Source organism: Nicotiana tabacum, chromosome 10 (genome assembly GCF_000715075.1).
Source record: "Nicotiana tabacum cultivar K326 chromosome 10, ASM71507v2, whole genome shotgun sequence".
NCBI lineage: Eukaryota > Viridiplantae > Streptophyta > Magnoliopsida > Solanales > Solanaceae > Nicotiana > Nicotiana tabacum.
In genome coordinates, this window is record NC_134089.1 from 29,125,990 (window position 1) to 29,141,793 (window position 15,804).

At 40.3% G+C, this 15,804-nt stretch overlaps 1 protein-coding gene and 1 non-coding gene across 2 annotated transcripts; one reads left to right on the top strand and one right to left on the bottom strand.

Annotated features, from left to right (window-relative positions):
- Window positions 1-5,737: 5,737 nt before the first annotated feature.
- LOC142165054 (uncharacterized) lies at window positions 5,738-6,166 on the bottom strand. Its single transcript, XM_075223695.1, has one exon. The coding sequence runs from the start codon at window positions 6,164-6,166 to the stop codon at window positions 5,738-5,740; it is 429 nt and encodes a 142-aa protein (XP_075079796.1).
- Window positions 6,167-10,602: 4,436 nt separating this feature from the next.
- LOC142165538 (small nucleolar RNA R71) lies at window positions 10,603-10,709 on the top strand. The gene has a single exon (XR_012696200.1). It is a non-coding gene; the product is annotated as a small nucleolar RNA R71 (small nucleolar RNA).
- Window positions 10,710-15,804: the final 5,095 nt, after the last annotated feature.

Here is a 15,804-nt window from a genome sequence, read left to right on the forward strand (position 1 = left end):
CTTGTTTGAATTTTTCAAGAAGTGTTTATTGCCCAGACAGGAGAGAAGGCACATTGCTAATTACATGGATCTAGTTCTTATGGAGTGCCTGGAGAGAGGAAAGCAAATCAACTAGCATGCCTTCATTATCAAGCTGCTAGACAGGGTCATAAACGGCTTCAAGGCCCATGCTACTCCCTATGGCTTTATTCTAACCACAGTTCTAGATGGGCTCAATGTGCCTCTGAAGAAATGGGAAATGTCCTCGAGCAAGGATCACTTTGGCATCAATACTCTTCTCATTTGTGACTATGCAGTCACTGCTATCCCAAATTAACCTGGTTCATCTCAGAAGGCACCCATCAACAGCAAAGTTAGGACTCTGGTTTAGGAATATGCAGCCAAGGATGCTGAAATAGCTAGGCTCAAGGCTCGTCTGATTGAAGTGGAAACTAAGAGGGATGGTCTCACAACTGAGCTTGCCAAAGAAAAGGGAAGAATGATGGAATTCTTCATAACATTCTGAGTCTTCTCCAAACACAAATCCAACACTCCAGTTCCTCCAATCTTTAGGACTCCTGAACTTGTTTAGTACCTCAGTGACCCAGATTAGGAATGTTTCTATCTTTTGTTTTTGCTCATGTTTGAATGTTTTTCTTTCTTTTTGTGGATTGTTGGTGGCAACATATCTCTGTCAATGATAACTATTGTTTTGCTCTCGTTCAATGATTAATCTGTCCTTGATAGTTTAAATATGTTTGCTTGATTACTGATGATTGCACCATGATTGCACTTGCAGTTACCCCAGTGGCCATGAGTACTTATTAAAATCTGGGTATAACACTTTGTATGCAACTTTTCGATGATGCCAAAAGGGGGAAGAGACATTATGCTTTACACATTCTGAAAATAAGTGATATTTATAACTTAATTAACCTGGTCCTTGATGATAAGTGAATTTTCTAAGTTTAGTATTGATGGTTAAGCTGAGTTCTTACAGGTTCCAAACTAGTAAAAAGCACAGAGTTTGTCATCATCAAAAAGGGGAATTTGTTGGCCCAAGAATAGGTGAAGTTTTGAAGAATGACAAAAGAACTCAGTCATGGACCAGGTCCATCTTGTGAAGCAACAATCATGATCAACCTATACATGTGAGATGCACGTGAAGGAGATAAGTCCTACTGATCAAGCAGCAATATCTCCTGATCTGATCGAAAAGGTTGCATATTGGATAAGGGGAGAAAGTCTCCTTATATGAAGAGAACACAATCTAGGATGAAGATAGTGTTAGAGTTTGAGATCATCATGAACTCTTCTACGATAGGAGAGCAGCAATTGAGTTCCAATCAAACTCTAATTACTAACCTATTAAATGTCAGTGTTGTTCTCTTTTACAGGTAATGCATATACGCAGAAGGTAACTAAATTGAGAGCAAAAGAGCAAGGCGATTTTGCAAGTAATTTGTGTGTGATTTAAGTGTGCACTCCTGAAGCTACTTGAAAGAGATAGAAGAACCAATTCCATTGTGTCTATCTTTTTCCTGGTGCTTTCTAGTTCCATTTTCTGTATTTTTATTCCGCAAATAGTAATAGTTGGAACACCTAGAAGAACCAGGTTCTTCTATAGTTTAGTTAAGCAAAAATTGGGTACTACACAAATCTGGTTTCATGTCCAGTAGTTTGAAATCAGTGTCTTTTATAGAAATCATGCCTATAGGAATTGTGAGTAAATTCTGCCTGCTTCATTACACGTTCAACTAGGTATCATGTCTATAGGAATTAAATCAGCAATAATAGATATCATGCCTATAGGATCCGAAATTAGTCTAGTCTAAAATTAGCCTCATTCATACTGTTCTTAACTAGTTTTTAAACAACTCTCTCATTTCCTACTAATACAGTTTAGAGAGCATGCCTGTAGGATCTCAAATCGTTGCTTTAAAATTGAACTGCTTTGCCATATTCTAAACCAACTAGATATCATGTCTATAGGACCTCACCCAAACACTTAGGCATGTTTTAGGTGATAATAACAATAAAATTGAATTCGCCTTTTGTTAATTAGCAATTGCTACAACCAGCAGGTAGGCCTGATTCAGACTTCTTATCTGAGTTATGTAATAAACTGGTCTGCCTCAATAATTGAAACTTCCCTTACCTTAGTATGTTAAATTCAGACCTTAGATGTATGTTTAAGTCATGCTATTTATGTGCTTTGTTTGAGGAGGTATATATGAGCCTCTTATTTGTTACATGTTTCCCCTAGCGTGCAACCCCATATGTTTTGTATGTCGCCTTAGCTTTTTCACCTTTAAAACCTAAAATCAGCCTAATATCCCTCCCCTTTAAGAATAGTAGTCCTAAACTCCTTCGGGACTGATAGGAAGGTACGGGTAATAGCATGCAATAGAGGTCGACACCATTTCGTGCTTTAATACCATAATGGGGTGGAAAGGGTAGATATGGGTATGATGGCCGGTGCGCTAATACCACGTGTATTCCCTTTTTTGAGGAGTGTCATACCGGGTATCGCATTGATGTGATCCATATTAAATATAAACCTAGGACCCCCTTGCCCTTTATTTGCAAACTTCTTTTCAAGAACTTGTCTTTTAATTGTTCTTTTATGTGTTTAAATTTAAAACCCCTACTATTTGAGCTTATACTTGTCTATTTGCTAAATTGCACAAATTCATAAAACTGACTAGTCGGGAACCACACTAGTGGATCCTGAGGGGTGCCTAATACCTTCCCCTTAGGATAATTTCAAGCTCTTACCCAATCTCTGGTTATCAAACGAACTTAGAAGTGAACCCTTATAGGTGTCCTACTGCGCCTTAAACCATTAGGTGGCAACTCTTCAAATGCAAACCCTAGTTCCCAAGGAACTAGTTGTCCTACACCCGAAATGTCATAAACCCGATCTCCCGATTGCATAAGAGGGAAAAAGGGGCGCGACATGCATCTTCTGCAGCTCAGCTTTCAAATCATCCATATATTTCCGGAGCTGAGGCATACCTCCAACCTCACCCTGCTCAACCTTCTCAAGATGCGCTTCAACGTGCTTGAGGCGATCCTCATAAGTTTGATGTTGCTGCTGAAGAACAGTCACTAAGGATTGGATAGGGGTCAATGCTTGCCGGATGAGGTTGAGAATTTCCTTGATTAGCTGGTCTGCATTAGCATTGGCGTGCTGAGCAAGTAGACCTAGCAAGGATAGAGCTCGTAAAGGGACCTGGGCCTATGCAATAGAGGACTGTGGAGTGGCTGTGGAAGTAGTTGGGGCCTCAGAGGTGTTCGGCAATGCAAGGACCTCTGATGCTGCTATATCTGTTGGAGGAGGAATGTGAGTCTCTGACTGAGTTGCAGTTTCCTTTTCTACTACATCACTGATTCTCATGATGTTGATGTCTTTAAAAGCCTTCTCCATTTTCTCATGCCTAGGCAGAGGAGGCACACTTGAAGCTTAGCAAAGAGCAGTGATCAAGCAGCGGAAAGGAAGTGAGGTTTGTTTCTGGTTGGCTCTGATTCCCAGCTCTTGGAATATTATTTCCTCCACATCAATCTTGATGCCTGTCATGATGCACACAATGAGGAGTGCTTTCTCAATATTGATGTCAGTTTCATTTCTGGACGGCATCAGACGGGATGTAACAAAGCTAAGCTAGTATCGACCCTTCCTTATGAGATCCTCCTTGTAAATCTTGTGTTTAGGGTCAATCCAGGCCGGTGTCCCCTTTGCTATGATAGAGGCAACCCAGGTACGCTCATTGTGTTTGTTGGCGACTTAGCACCATATTCAGTTGTGCCTAACCGCCAATCCTCAAAATACCATTCATTGATCGTCTCAGCACCATAACTAACTTCAACCCCTCGCACTAAGAAAGACTTTGCAAAGATCATGTTACGCTTCTATGAAGCACTCGTTGAGGCACCATATGAAACATAAAACTCCCTCACAATTGTCTCATTGTATTCATCCGGGACCTTAGTAAAGAACTCCCACTTCCTCTGCTTGATGTCTCGAGTATGTGAGGATAATGCTTTGATAGCCCATTTAAACTCAATTGCTTTTTCTCGAGAATTTTCCTCTTTGAAAGCCCACTTTGTATAGATCTAGGGAGCCCTTGGCCTCAAACCGGAGGTTAAGGTCCTCCCCCAGTTTCATTCGTGCCTCAACCTATAGATCAGCAATAGGTCCGAGGTCACTCTATGACTCCTCCTCTTTAGGCTGGGAGGAGTGCTCCGTAGTAATGTGGAGTGCATGAGCCTGCTGACATTTTGTTTGCACTGCCTATTGGCTAGGATTTGTAGCCCTTTTCTGTCTACAACTGGGCATTGATTGCGTTCGATTGGACTTCTTTGGTGCCATTCCTATTGATGAAACATTGTAGGAGTGAGTGAAATAGCTTAGGGAAATTTATTAGAGACATAAGAAAAAGAACAAAAAAATGAGCCCACTATGCAATGGGTTATACGATCGCATATCAAGTATGCGGACCGTATAACCATCGCATATGTGCAGAAACAGAAAGTCATCAACAGTTATGCAATTGCAAAACCAACCGCATAAGTGGTTATACGATCGTAAAGTGACCCCATATTTGAAGGCTAGATATCCTGATGTCCTGCCTCACTCTGCGGTAGATTTGTGGACCACATAAAAGGTTTGCCATTGCAAAAGAAATCGCATAACCTGTTCTAGCTTAGGGAAATTTAGGGGGGGTCATATGCAATAATTGTGCGAACCGCAAAGAGATTATGCGGCCCGCAGAAGTCATCTTCCTCACAAAAATTACACCTTCCCCAAATCACGTGGGTTCTTATTGCCACCCATTTTAAAAGTCTAAAGCCCATTGCGTTTAATTTCACAAGAGAGAGGGGTACTCAGACTTTCCCCTCTTTGGTTCATCAACTATAGCACACACACAATTCCTCAATCCACTCCTTACCAAAAAAAATCAAATGCACATACTATACTAACAAGCCAGTAAAACATTTATCCCAATTTGACCATTTACAAGAAAACAAATTCAGATATCAATGGCTTTCGAGTTAGGTTAGATTTACAAGAGGAAGAACAAGAAGGAGGAATAAGAGTAAAGAGAAGAGAAGAGAAACCAGAAGCCATACCTGAAACTCGAGGATTTAAAAATTGAAATGGGAAAGATTGTGAGTGTGTTTTGATCCTTTCTCTTTTTCGTCCTTAGCAGATTCTATGCGTTCTCTTCTTCTCTCATTGTTTTTTTCTTTTTTTTATTTTTTTTTATTCAAACGTGAGTGTGTACAGAGAGTGGGTTAGGGCAGATATGTGGCGCATAAGTTCATCGCATAACACAATATGCGATCGCATAAGTGTTATGTGGTGGACTTATGACTGGGTAGCCTAGATACACTTTGCGATGAAAAATGCAATCGCAAAGTGCATATATGGGCCGCATAAATGAGAAACGACCGCATATTTGACAAGTAAATTAGCCAAACATTCTGCCTGAGTCTGCGATGACCATGCGGTTCGCATAGTCATTATGTGACCGCATAGTTGTCGCTCAATCTGAACCTCTCTTTCCTTCAGTTTCTTCAGCACTAGGACCTTGTTCATGATATTTTACATGCACTCTAGCACACACATCAACTTGCTCAATCTAATCTACGTAAATAATAATAAAAACTACAAAAGAGTGTTACCACACATGGGTTGCCTCCCAAGAAGCACTTGATTTAACGTCGCGACACGATGCAGTTGACTCATTTTGGATTATTCCTTGGTAGGAGCTTCTATTGGACTATCCCTTAGAGCAAATTGTTCTATCAAATGCCTTTCTCCTACAGTACCAAGGTAATGCTTGACTCGTTGTCCATTCACCTTAAAAGTTCGAGTCCCATCCTCCGACTCCAATTCAATAGCACCATAGGGAGACACACTCACAACTTTGAACGGGCCAGAACATTTGCACTTGAGTTTACCCGAAAATAACTTGAGTCTTGAATTGAAGAGTAAGACCAAGTCACCAGAATTGAACTCCCGCTTCAAGATCTTCTTATCATGGACAAACTTCATCCTCTCTTTGTATATGGCTACACTCTCATAGGCATGGAGACGGAATTCTTCCATCTCATTAAGTTGTGTCATCCTCAGGTTAGCAGCCTCAGCCCAGTCAAGATTCAGCTTCTTCAAAGCCCACATGTCTTTGTGTTCAAGTTCTACTAGCAAGTGACAAGCTTTTACAAAAACCAAACTGTACGGTGAAGTGCCAATAGGGGTCTTAAATGTTGTGCGATATGCCTATAACGCATCAACTAGCTTCCTTGACCAGTCGGTCATGTTTGCATTGACAGTTTTCGCTAGGATGTTTTTGATTTCTCTATTCGAAACTTCAACCAGACCACTCGACTGAGGATGATAGGGTGTGGCCACCTTGTGCTTTACACCATATTTTTCAAGCAGCCCGGCGAAAGCCTTGTTGCAGAAATGAGAACCACCATCACACGGGATGGCCCTTGGAGTACCAAACTGTGTGAATATGTTCTTCTTCAAAAATGCAGTCACACTCCTTGCTTCATTGTTCGGTAAGGCAATTGCCTCGACCCATTTAAAGACGTAGTACACATCCACCAAGATGTAGGTCATCCCATACGAGCTCACGAAAGGGCCCATAAAGTTTATCCCCCACACATCAAAGATCTCAACTTCTAATACAAAATTTATCGGCATCTCATGTCTTTTAGATATTGACCCTTGTCTTTGACATTGGTCACATGCCTTGACCATTTGATTTGCATCTTGGTAGATCGTTGGCCAATAGTAGCCACATTCAAGCACTTTTTCCCCCGGCCGATTTCCTCCATGATGACCCCCAACCGGTGAATCATGGCATGCCTTGAGAATTGCCATTACCTCATCTTCTGGAAATCACCACCGGATGATGTTGTTAGCACAAATATGTAACAAAAAGGGTTCCTCCTAATAGTAATGCCTACATTCCCGTAAGAACTTTTTCTTTTGATAAGCTTCCAATCCATTGGGAACAAGGTCACTAACCAAGAAGTTAGTGATGTCGGCATACCAAGGAGCAAATGTGTTAGACAATGCCAGTATGTATTCATTTGGAAAAGCATCATTGATTTCAAGGTCTTCTTTTGGTCTCCCTGCCTCTTCAAGCCTAGAAGGTGATCCGCAACTTGATTTTCCGTCCCTTCCCAATCCTTGACTTTAAAGTCGAATTCTTGAAACAAAAAGACCCACCAAATCAATGTTGGTTTGGCATCCTTCTTCACCATAAGATAGCGAAGAGTAGCATGGTCGGTGTACTATCACTTTGCACCCCGACAAATAAGCCCGAAATTTTTCAAAAGCATAGACAATGGCAAGAAGTTCTTGCTCAATCACAGTATAATTCATTTGAGCTCCATTAGGTGTCTTGCTTTCATAATAGACAGGGTGAAAAATCTTGTTATGACGTTGGCCAAGTACCGCCCCAATAGCTACACCACTAGCGTCACACTTGAGTTAGAATGGAAGAGACCAATCGGGTGTGACAATAATAGGTGTGTGGTGAGCTTTTCTTTCAATTCCTCAAAGGCTTTGAGGCACTTTTCATCAAATACAAACTTTGCATCTTTCTCAAGGAGTTTGCACGTGGGATTTGTAATTTTGGATAATTCCTTGATGAAACGCCTATAGAAGCCGGCATACCCCAAAACACTTCGGACACCTTTAACTGAAGTAGGCAGAGGAAGCTTGGAAACGATCTCGATCTTTGCCCGGTCAACCTCTATGTCTTGTTTGGAAATTTTGTGGCCCAAAAAAATTCCCTCATCCACCATGAAGTGGAATTTCTCCCAATTTAGCACAAGGTTTGTTTCTTTACATCTTTTGAGCACTTGTCTAAAGTTATCTAGACAATGCTCAAAAGCATCACCCACGACAGAGAAATCGTCCATGAATACCTCTAAGAAATATTCCACCATGTCTGAGAAGATTGACATCATGCACCTTTGGAAAGTAGCCGGAGCGTTGCATAGCCCAAATGGCATCCGGCTAAAAGCAAACATTCCATATGGACAAGTGAATGTTGTCTTTTCCTGCTCTTCCAATGAAATATTAATTTGGTTGTATCCGGAATATCCATCCAAGAAGTAGTAGAATGACCTTCCCACTAGCCGATCAAGTATTTGATTAATAAAAGGCATAGGGAAATGGTCCTTGCATGTAGCTCTGTTTAGCTTCTGTTAATCCATACAAACCCTCCATCCGGTCACTATTCTTGCTGGGATGAGCTCATTTATGTCAGTTTCAACCATGGTCATGCCTCCCTTTTTCGGTACACATTGCACCAGACTCATCCATGAACTATCAGTAATAGGGTAGACTACCCCGGCATCCAACCACTTGATGATTTCTTTCTTTACCACCTCCTGCATGGAAGGGTTAAACCTTCATTGATACTCCACACATTGTTTACTCTCATTCTCCAATTGTATCTTGTGTTCGCAAATTCTAGCACGAATCCTCCGGAAGTCTTCTATTGTCCACCTAATAGCTTGCATATGCTCCTTCAATACATTCAACAGTTGTTCTACCTGCACATCATTCAACAAAGAAGAAACGATTACTGATAGAGTGCCATTAGAGCCAAAAAATTTATACCTCAAGTGTGGTGGAAGTGGTTTGAGATCTAGTTGTTGCGGCTCAATAATTGAAGGCTTTACGGGAGGAGTGACTCTATTCTGTAAGTCGAGAGAGAGTTTTTTTGGGGCATAAGTGTAGGACCCAAGACCTTCTAATGCATTTACTGATTCCATGTACCCCTCCATATGTTTACCATCGAAATATACCAAAATAGCCGCCAACGCCTCACCGAGGCATTGTTCTTCCATCTTCATTTCAACTGCATCTTCCACCTCATCAACAACATCAATCACCGAGATGTTTTCATATTCATGTGGTAGTTTCATACCCTTGCTTGTTTGGAATGTGACATCTTCATCATTCACACGGAACTTGATCTCATTCCGTTCCAAATCCATTAGTGCTCTTCTTGTAACAAGAAATGGTCTCCCCAAGATGATAGGGATCTCTTTGTCAACTACACAATCATGGATTACGAAATTGGCAGGCAAATGGAACTCTCCCACTTTTACAAGCATATCATCGACAATTCCCACCGGTCTCTTTATGGAATGATCGGCCATTTGCAACCTCATACTTGTAGGCCTCGGCATACCTAACCCCGCTTGCTTCTAAATAGAAAGAGGCATCAAGTTGATGCTATCCTTATTATCACAAAGAGCTCTTGCAAAATCACGCACCCTAATAGTGCATGGAATGGTGAAAGCTCCTAGGTCTTCTTTCTTTTGAATGGTGGTTGTTGCAATGATGGAACTAACCTGGTAAGTCACATTCACCACTTCATTCTTGTTGGTTTTCTTCTTGGTGATCAAGTCTTTCAAATACTTATCAAAACCCGGCATCTCTTGAAATGCTTCCATAAATGGGATATTTACCGATAACTGCTTGAGAATGTCATAGAACTTTTTGAGTTTGCTATCATCAACCTTCCTAGCAAGAAAGGAGGAGGAGGTCTAGGAATAGGTGGTAAAGTTTTTTGTGTCTCTTTTACCTTCTCGTTTACCTCTTCCTGGTTCGCTTCTTGAACTTTTAACTCTTCCGGGATCTTTTTAGCTTCAACGTCAATTGGCTCTTCAACTTGTGCCTCAACCTCTTGTTCGAACTCTTCCACTTCAACCACTTGTTCATTTTCTCCTTGAAGTACCTTCCCACTCCGAGTAGTAATTTCCATGCAATGAGAAGTTGGACCACTCCCACTACCCTTTGGGTTCGCAATTGTGTCACTTAGAAGTGTCCCCTTTTTCTTTGGATTTTGTTCCCTAGAGAGATCTCTCATTTGCATCTCCAATTTTTGAATGGATGTGGTATGAGAACCAACAAGCTCGATCATATTCCTCATAGAAGTGTCGGAACTTTCTTGATTTTGCAATACTCATTCAAGCATGTTTTCCAACTTGGAATCACTTGAGGAACCTTGATTTGAATATTACCCCTTTGGTGGAACATAAGGGTTTGAACTCTGATTTCAGAAGTTGTTGTTGTTATTCCAATTTCCTTAATTTGAGCTACCTTGGTCATTTCGCCACTGTTGGTTGCCTTGCCCTTGCGAGTTAGGCCTCCATTGATTTTGTTGTCCTTGACCTTGGTATTGTTGCCTTTGATAGCCTCTTTGAGAGTTGTTGACATAGTTTGCTTCCTAATAATCTTCATTTGATGAGGGTTGAACATCTTCCACCACATTTACCTTCTTCGTTTGGCTTTCAGAGAACATTTTTGTCAACACATTGACATTGGTGGGTAGCCCTACAATTACTTGATCTCTTTCTTGGTTATCCTTAATTATGTTGGTCAAGGAAGGAGTACCATATGCAATTCCACCTGTGGTGTCCTCTGAGTGCCAGGCTTGGTTATGTTTTGCCATTTTGTCAAGGATTTTTGTGATCCTTGCAAATGTCTTATCCATAAAAGATCCATCAGCTGCATTCTTGGCTATAGATTGGTTCATAGCATCTAAATCCATGTAGAATTTCTCCAACAAGATAGAATCCGGAAAACCATGATTAGGCAACCTCATCAAATATAACTTGAATCGATATCATGCCTCATATAGATGTTCTCCTGATAGTTTCTTGAAAAAGAAAATTTTATCTCGGAGCTTAGATTTCTTACTTTGCAGGAACCATTTAGCTAAGAATGCTCGGACAAGTTCAGGCCAAGAATGAATGGAATTTGGTGGCAAATTCTGAAGCCATTTCCGTGCTTCCCCAGTCAGTGAGTACTTGAACACCCTCAACCTTAGGGCATTATCTAAGACGTTGTTCTGTTTGTGCATCGCACAAATACCCAAGAAGTTTCAAAGATATTATGTCGGATCATCATTAGTGGAATTCCTGAAAAACCCCTCCACTTTGAGCATTAGGATTAAACCATGTTCCACATTGAAAGTGGCAGCGCCAACTATCGGAGGTACAATAGCATTTGTATCCTCAATGTACTCATCTATGCCCGCAAAAGGATTTGTTCCATTTTCTCCTCATATTCAGCCATGTTTTCCTATCAATACCAAGCAAAACAAGCAAAGTGTGATGGAATAGAAGAAGACGTAATAAAGCACACTAATTAGTAATTTCAAAACCATATTCCTCGGCAATGGCGCCAAAATTTGATACGCTCAAATTACACTTTAATTAAATAGTGTAAGGTAGTCGGTGTCAAATATAATAACCCAACAAGGTTGTGGTCGAATCCCACAGGGAATATGGTGTGAAAAGTTTACTTTAGTAGTGTGGCACTTGACTTAGGTCGTAATTCTATTCCGTTAATGTAACAAGAGAATGATATGATTTTGAATTGAAAAGGTAACTAATTTTGATATGAGAATGTAAATTATTTGATTAAGGAAACCAAGGATGTGTCCCCGTTAATGGAATGTAATGCTATCGGTGTTAATATGATATATTTCTAATGGAAGGTCCTTTGATATGCAAATGATTTCTAATTGACTACCCAATATTTTCCAATGGTTGAGTAGTATTTTCTCTTTATGATTTTTCCAAATACAATAGAGTTGCAATTTAAGAACAACCAATTTATGCCAAGTAGAACTCACTTATTCCTAAGCGATTCTATTAAACAAGATTTAAAGTTTTGAGTTCTTGATATTCAATTCTACTAAACCCTAACTCAGTTTTCCAAGTAAAGAAAGGGTAAAATGGAATAGACTAATGTTTACAACCACCAACCATAAATAAAGAACAAGAATTGAATAAATATCAACCAACCATTATATATATATTCAAAGTTAAACACCCATTAATATTACGCTCATCTAGGGTCCACAACATTAGTATTTAAAACTAGCTACTCATACTAAAATACTAGAACTAAGTATTTAATAAATCCATAAAGCTTACAAAAGTGCAAGATTCCTTCTTCACAACCTTCCAAATAAATGGAGTATTCAATGCTCTCTAAGTAGGACCTTGTTTCAGAATTGAATGACCCACAAAAACCCTAGTTATTCTCTTTATAGTGGGCCATAAGCCGTGGTCAAAATCAGACAAAAATACCCCTTCAGTTAACTTATGCGATCGCATATTGGTCGCAGACCAGTTATGCGGCCCGCATATTCTTCATTCCATCACAGACTTGCTGAGTTCCCAATTCTTGCTTCAGTCGCATATAAATTATGCGGTTCGCATGTGTGTTATGCGACCGCATATGCCATTGCATATCATGGTGAGAACTTTCTTCCAATGGAGTTATGCGACCATGATGTGGCTCGCATAAGTGTTATGCGACCGCATAATGGACCGCACATTTTCTTCTTCATTTGTCAAAAAGTCTGTCTCTGTTTGCGATCACCATTTGAATTATGCGGTCCGCATGTGAATGTGACGACCCGGCCCGTCGTCTCATGAGTTACCGCCCCATTTTCCCCATTTTCTGTTTCTTCATGCTTCGTTATCTGTATCTTGTGTGATCGAGTTGATTTGGAGTGGTTTTGGTAGGAAATGAGACACTTAGTCTCTTTTAAGAAGGCTTAAGTTGGAAAAGTCAATCGGACGTTGACTTATGAGTTAGAGGGATTATATTTGAATTCTGATGGTTTGGTTAGCTCCGGGAGGTGATTTGTAACTTAGGAGTGTGATCGGAAGTGGTTTTGGAAGTCCGGTGTAGAATTTGGCTTGAATTGACGAAGTTAGTATTTTGGCGATTTCCTGTTGATAGGCGCGATTTTGATCTAGGAGTCGGAATGGAATTCCGAGAGTTGTCGTAGCTTTGTTAGGTGATTTGGGATGTGTGTGCAAAATTTCAGGTCATTCGGACATGGTTTGGTTGGGTTTTTGATCGAATGCGTGTTTTGGAAGTTTTAGAAGAACTTAGGCTTGAATTCGATGTAATTTGATGGTTTTGGTGTTAATTTAGGTGTTTTGATGATTTGAACAAGTTTGGATGATGTTTTAGGATGTGTTGGTGCTTTTGGTTGAGGTCCCAGTGGCCTCGGGTGAGTTTCGGGTGGTTAAACGGACTATTTCATCTTTGGAAAAGTTGCAGATTTTTGTTTAGCTTCAGCTGTGCACCAGAAAATTTCTGGTGCGAAGAGTCCAGTTTGGAAGCTCATATCTTGAAATATATAAGGAATCAAAAAAAGTGCAAAACATAAAAGTTGTAGCCCTTTCATTATAGTTTCCATAAAGTTAAACCATTCAATATTTCGATATTCTATCAGAAAGTTATGATGAAACGAATATGGCTAGTGGATTAGTTTTGACAGAATTTTTTGATGCACTTTAGAAGCTCATATCTAGGAATATATAAAGTGTTATATGGTGTACAACCTATCAAATGAAAGATCTTTGAGTCTAGTTTTTAAATATTTAAACTGTTTGTGATTTGGATATTTTCACAAGGAGTTATAGGCGTTTTAACAGAAGGTGTACAGCAGAGAAAATGGTATGAGGATGTACAACCTGCACAGTGCAAGGTACACCTCGATGAAGCCTGGGCAGAATGTTTTTAAGTCCTCTTCTCCGTGATTTGGGTCCATTTTTCAGCCATAGTTGATCATTTTGAGAGCTTTTTGAAGGAGATTGAAGAGGGATTCAAGGAGAAACGTTTGGAGGTAAGAATTTCGGACCTAAAACTCATTTATATTGTGAAATCCACCTAGAAAATCATTGAATTCTTGCTAAAAATGGAAGAAATAGGGCTTGGGATTTTGAGATTTTGATTGGGGATTTGGAGGACCATTTGGAGTCGGATTTGAGAACTTTTGGTATGTATGAACTCGTGGGGAGATAAGGAACCCGTTGATGTAAAAATTTCTGAATTTCGAGAAGTGGGCTCGGGGCTCGGGTTTTGCCAATTTCGAGAATTTTGATATTTTTCGATTGTTTTCGATTGGGTATTGTTTCTTTAGATAATGTGACATGTTCGTTGTGATTTTGGTCAGATTCGACGCGCGAGGAGGCCAATTTGATAGGCAAGGGCATAGCGAGCTAGAGCTTTGGCCAGTTTGAGGTGAGTAATGATTTTAAATGATGTCATGAGGGTTTGAAATCCTCGATTTTGCACAACGTAGTGCTATACTGAGATGAGATACACGCTACGTGATGAGCGTGGGGTTCATTGCTACTGGGGATTGTGACTTGGTCTATCCCAATTGATATTTTCACTACATTTTGACTGAAACTTATGCATTGTCATCCTGAATTGGACTAGTTGCCATGTTTGGGGCCTTGTGCAGACCTGTAGAACCCTTATGGAATTTTTGACTGGTTTTCCTCACTTATTTGCTAAAAATCATATCCTCGGTCATGTTTCTAATTGTTTAAAAATGATATGAACCGAGTTATGAAATGTTAACCATAAATGAGAGAAATATGTGGGCTGAGATCCCTACCTTATATTATTGTGCCCGAGAGGCTGTGATTATAATGACTGAAAGGGGTTGAGGACCCAATAGTGAGGATATTATATATGATATTGGATCGGGCTGCACGCCGCAGCAAATACTTATATGGACTGGGCTGCGCGCCGCAGCAAATATGCAAATACATATATTGGATCGGGCTGCATACCGCAGCAAATACTTATATGGACCGGGCTGCGCGCCGCGGCCACGCCGCAGTAATATATATATAGATATATATGTATATGGATCGGGCTGCACGCCGCAGCAATATAGCGCTTGGGCTGTAGGAGCCCCTCCGGAGTCTGCACACCCCCAGTGAGCGCAGTTGACTATTATTATTATGGATCGGGCTGTGCGCCACAGCGATATACGGATCGGGCTGTGTGTCGCAGTGGTATATATACGCTGCAGCGGTATATATATATGTTTCGATTTCGGTTATTGTGAGAAGTATATGAATTGAGTATTGAGGGTAAGAAATAAGTAAATGAACAAAAATGCTCAAGGAGCGAATATATACTGGATTAATGCCTGTCAAATTACCTGTTTTCACCTGGTTCAAAGAGTTTCATTCAATTTTCTTTACTACTTGCTCTTTAAATAGTTTTACTGCTTTGATATAGAAATGTTTAGTGCCTTTACGTGATTTCATACCGTCAGCCATTATTTATTGTTATTACTCACTGGGTCGAAGTACTCACATTACTCCTTGCACCGCGTGTGCAGGTACAGGTGTACCTAAGGTGTAGAGCGAGCTTTCCTGCCGTTCCGTTTTTCATCGGAGTTATCGAGGTAGCTGCATGGCATCTGCAGACCCGATTTCTCCCTCTATCTTTCTTTACTATTCCGCATTTTAGACATATTTCTGCATTAGGCTGTTGAAACCTTGTATTAGAGGCTCAGACTTGTGACACCAGATCATTGGGCATTTGTAGAGATTTCATTATGGCCTTCCACATATTTCAATCTTTTATTTCAGACTTCTACTTATATTAAATTGGTATCTATTTCTGAAAATTGGTAATGAATTCTAATAAGAAAGGATTGTGAGTGGTAATTGGTCGGGCTTGCCTAGCATCGTGTTGGGCGCCATCACGACCGGGATTGGGGTCGCGACAGTGAACCATGCGACCGCATACTTGTAGCATATCTATTATTTTGCGACCTTTTGACTTCTTTTCCATGTTTTTGGGTCTTCAAGCTCATGCACTACAAAAAAAACAAACTTGATCAGAATTAACTAAAAATGCATTAAAAGACGATTTAAAATCTAGGCAATTGGTATCAATTGTGCCGAAATTCTACGGCACATCAGAAGTGTAATTAAGAACATCGC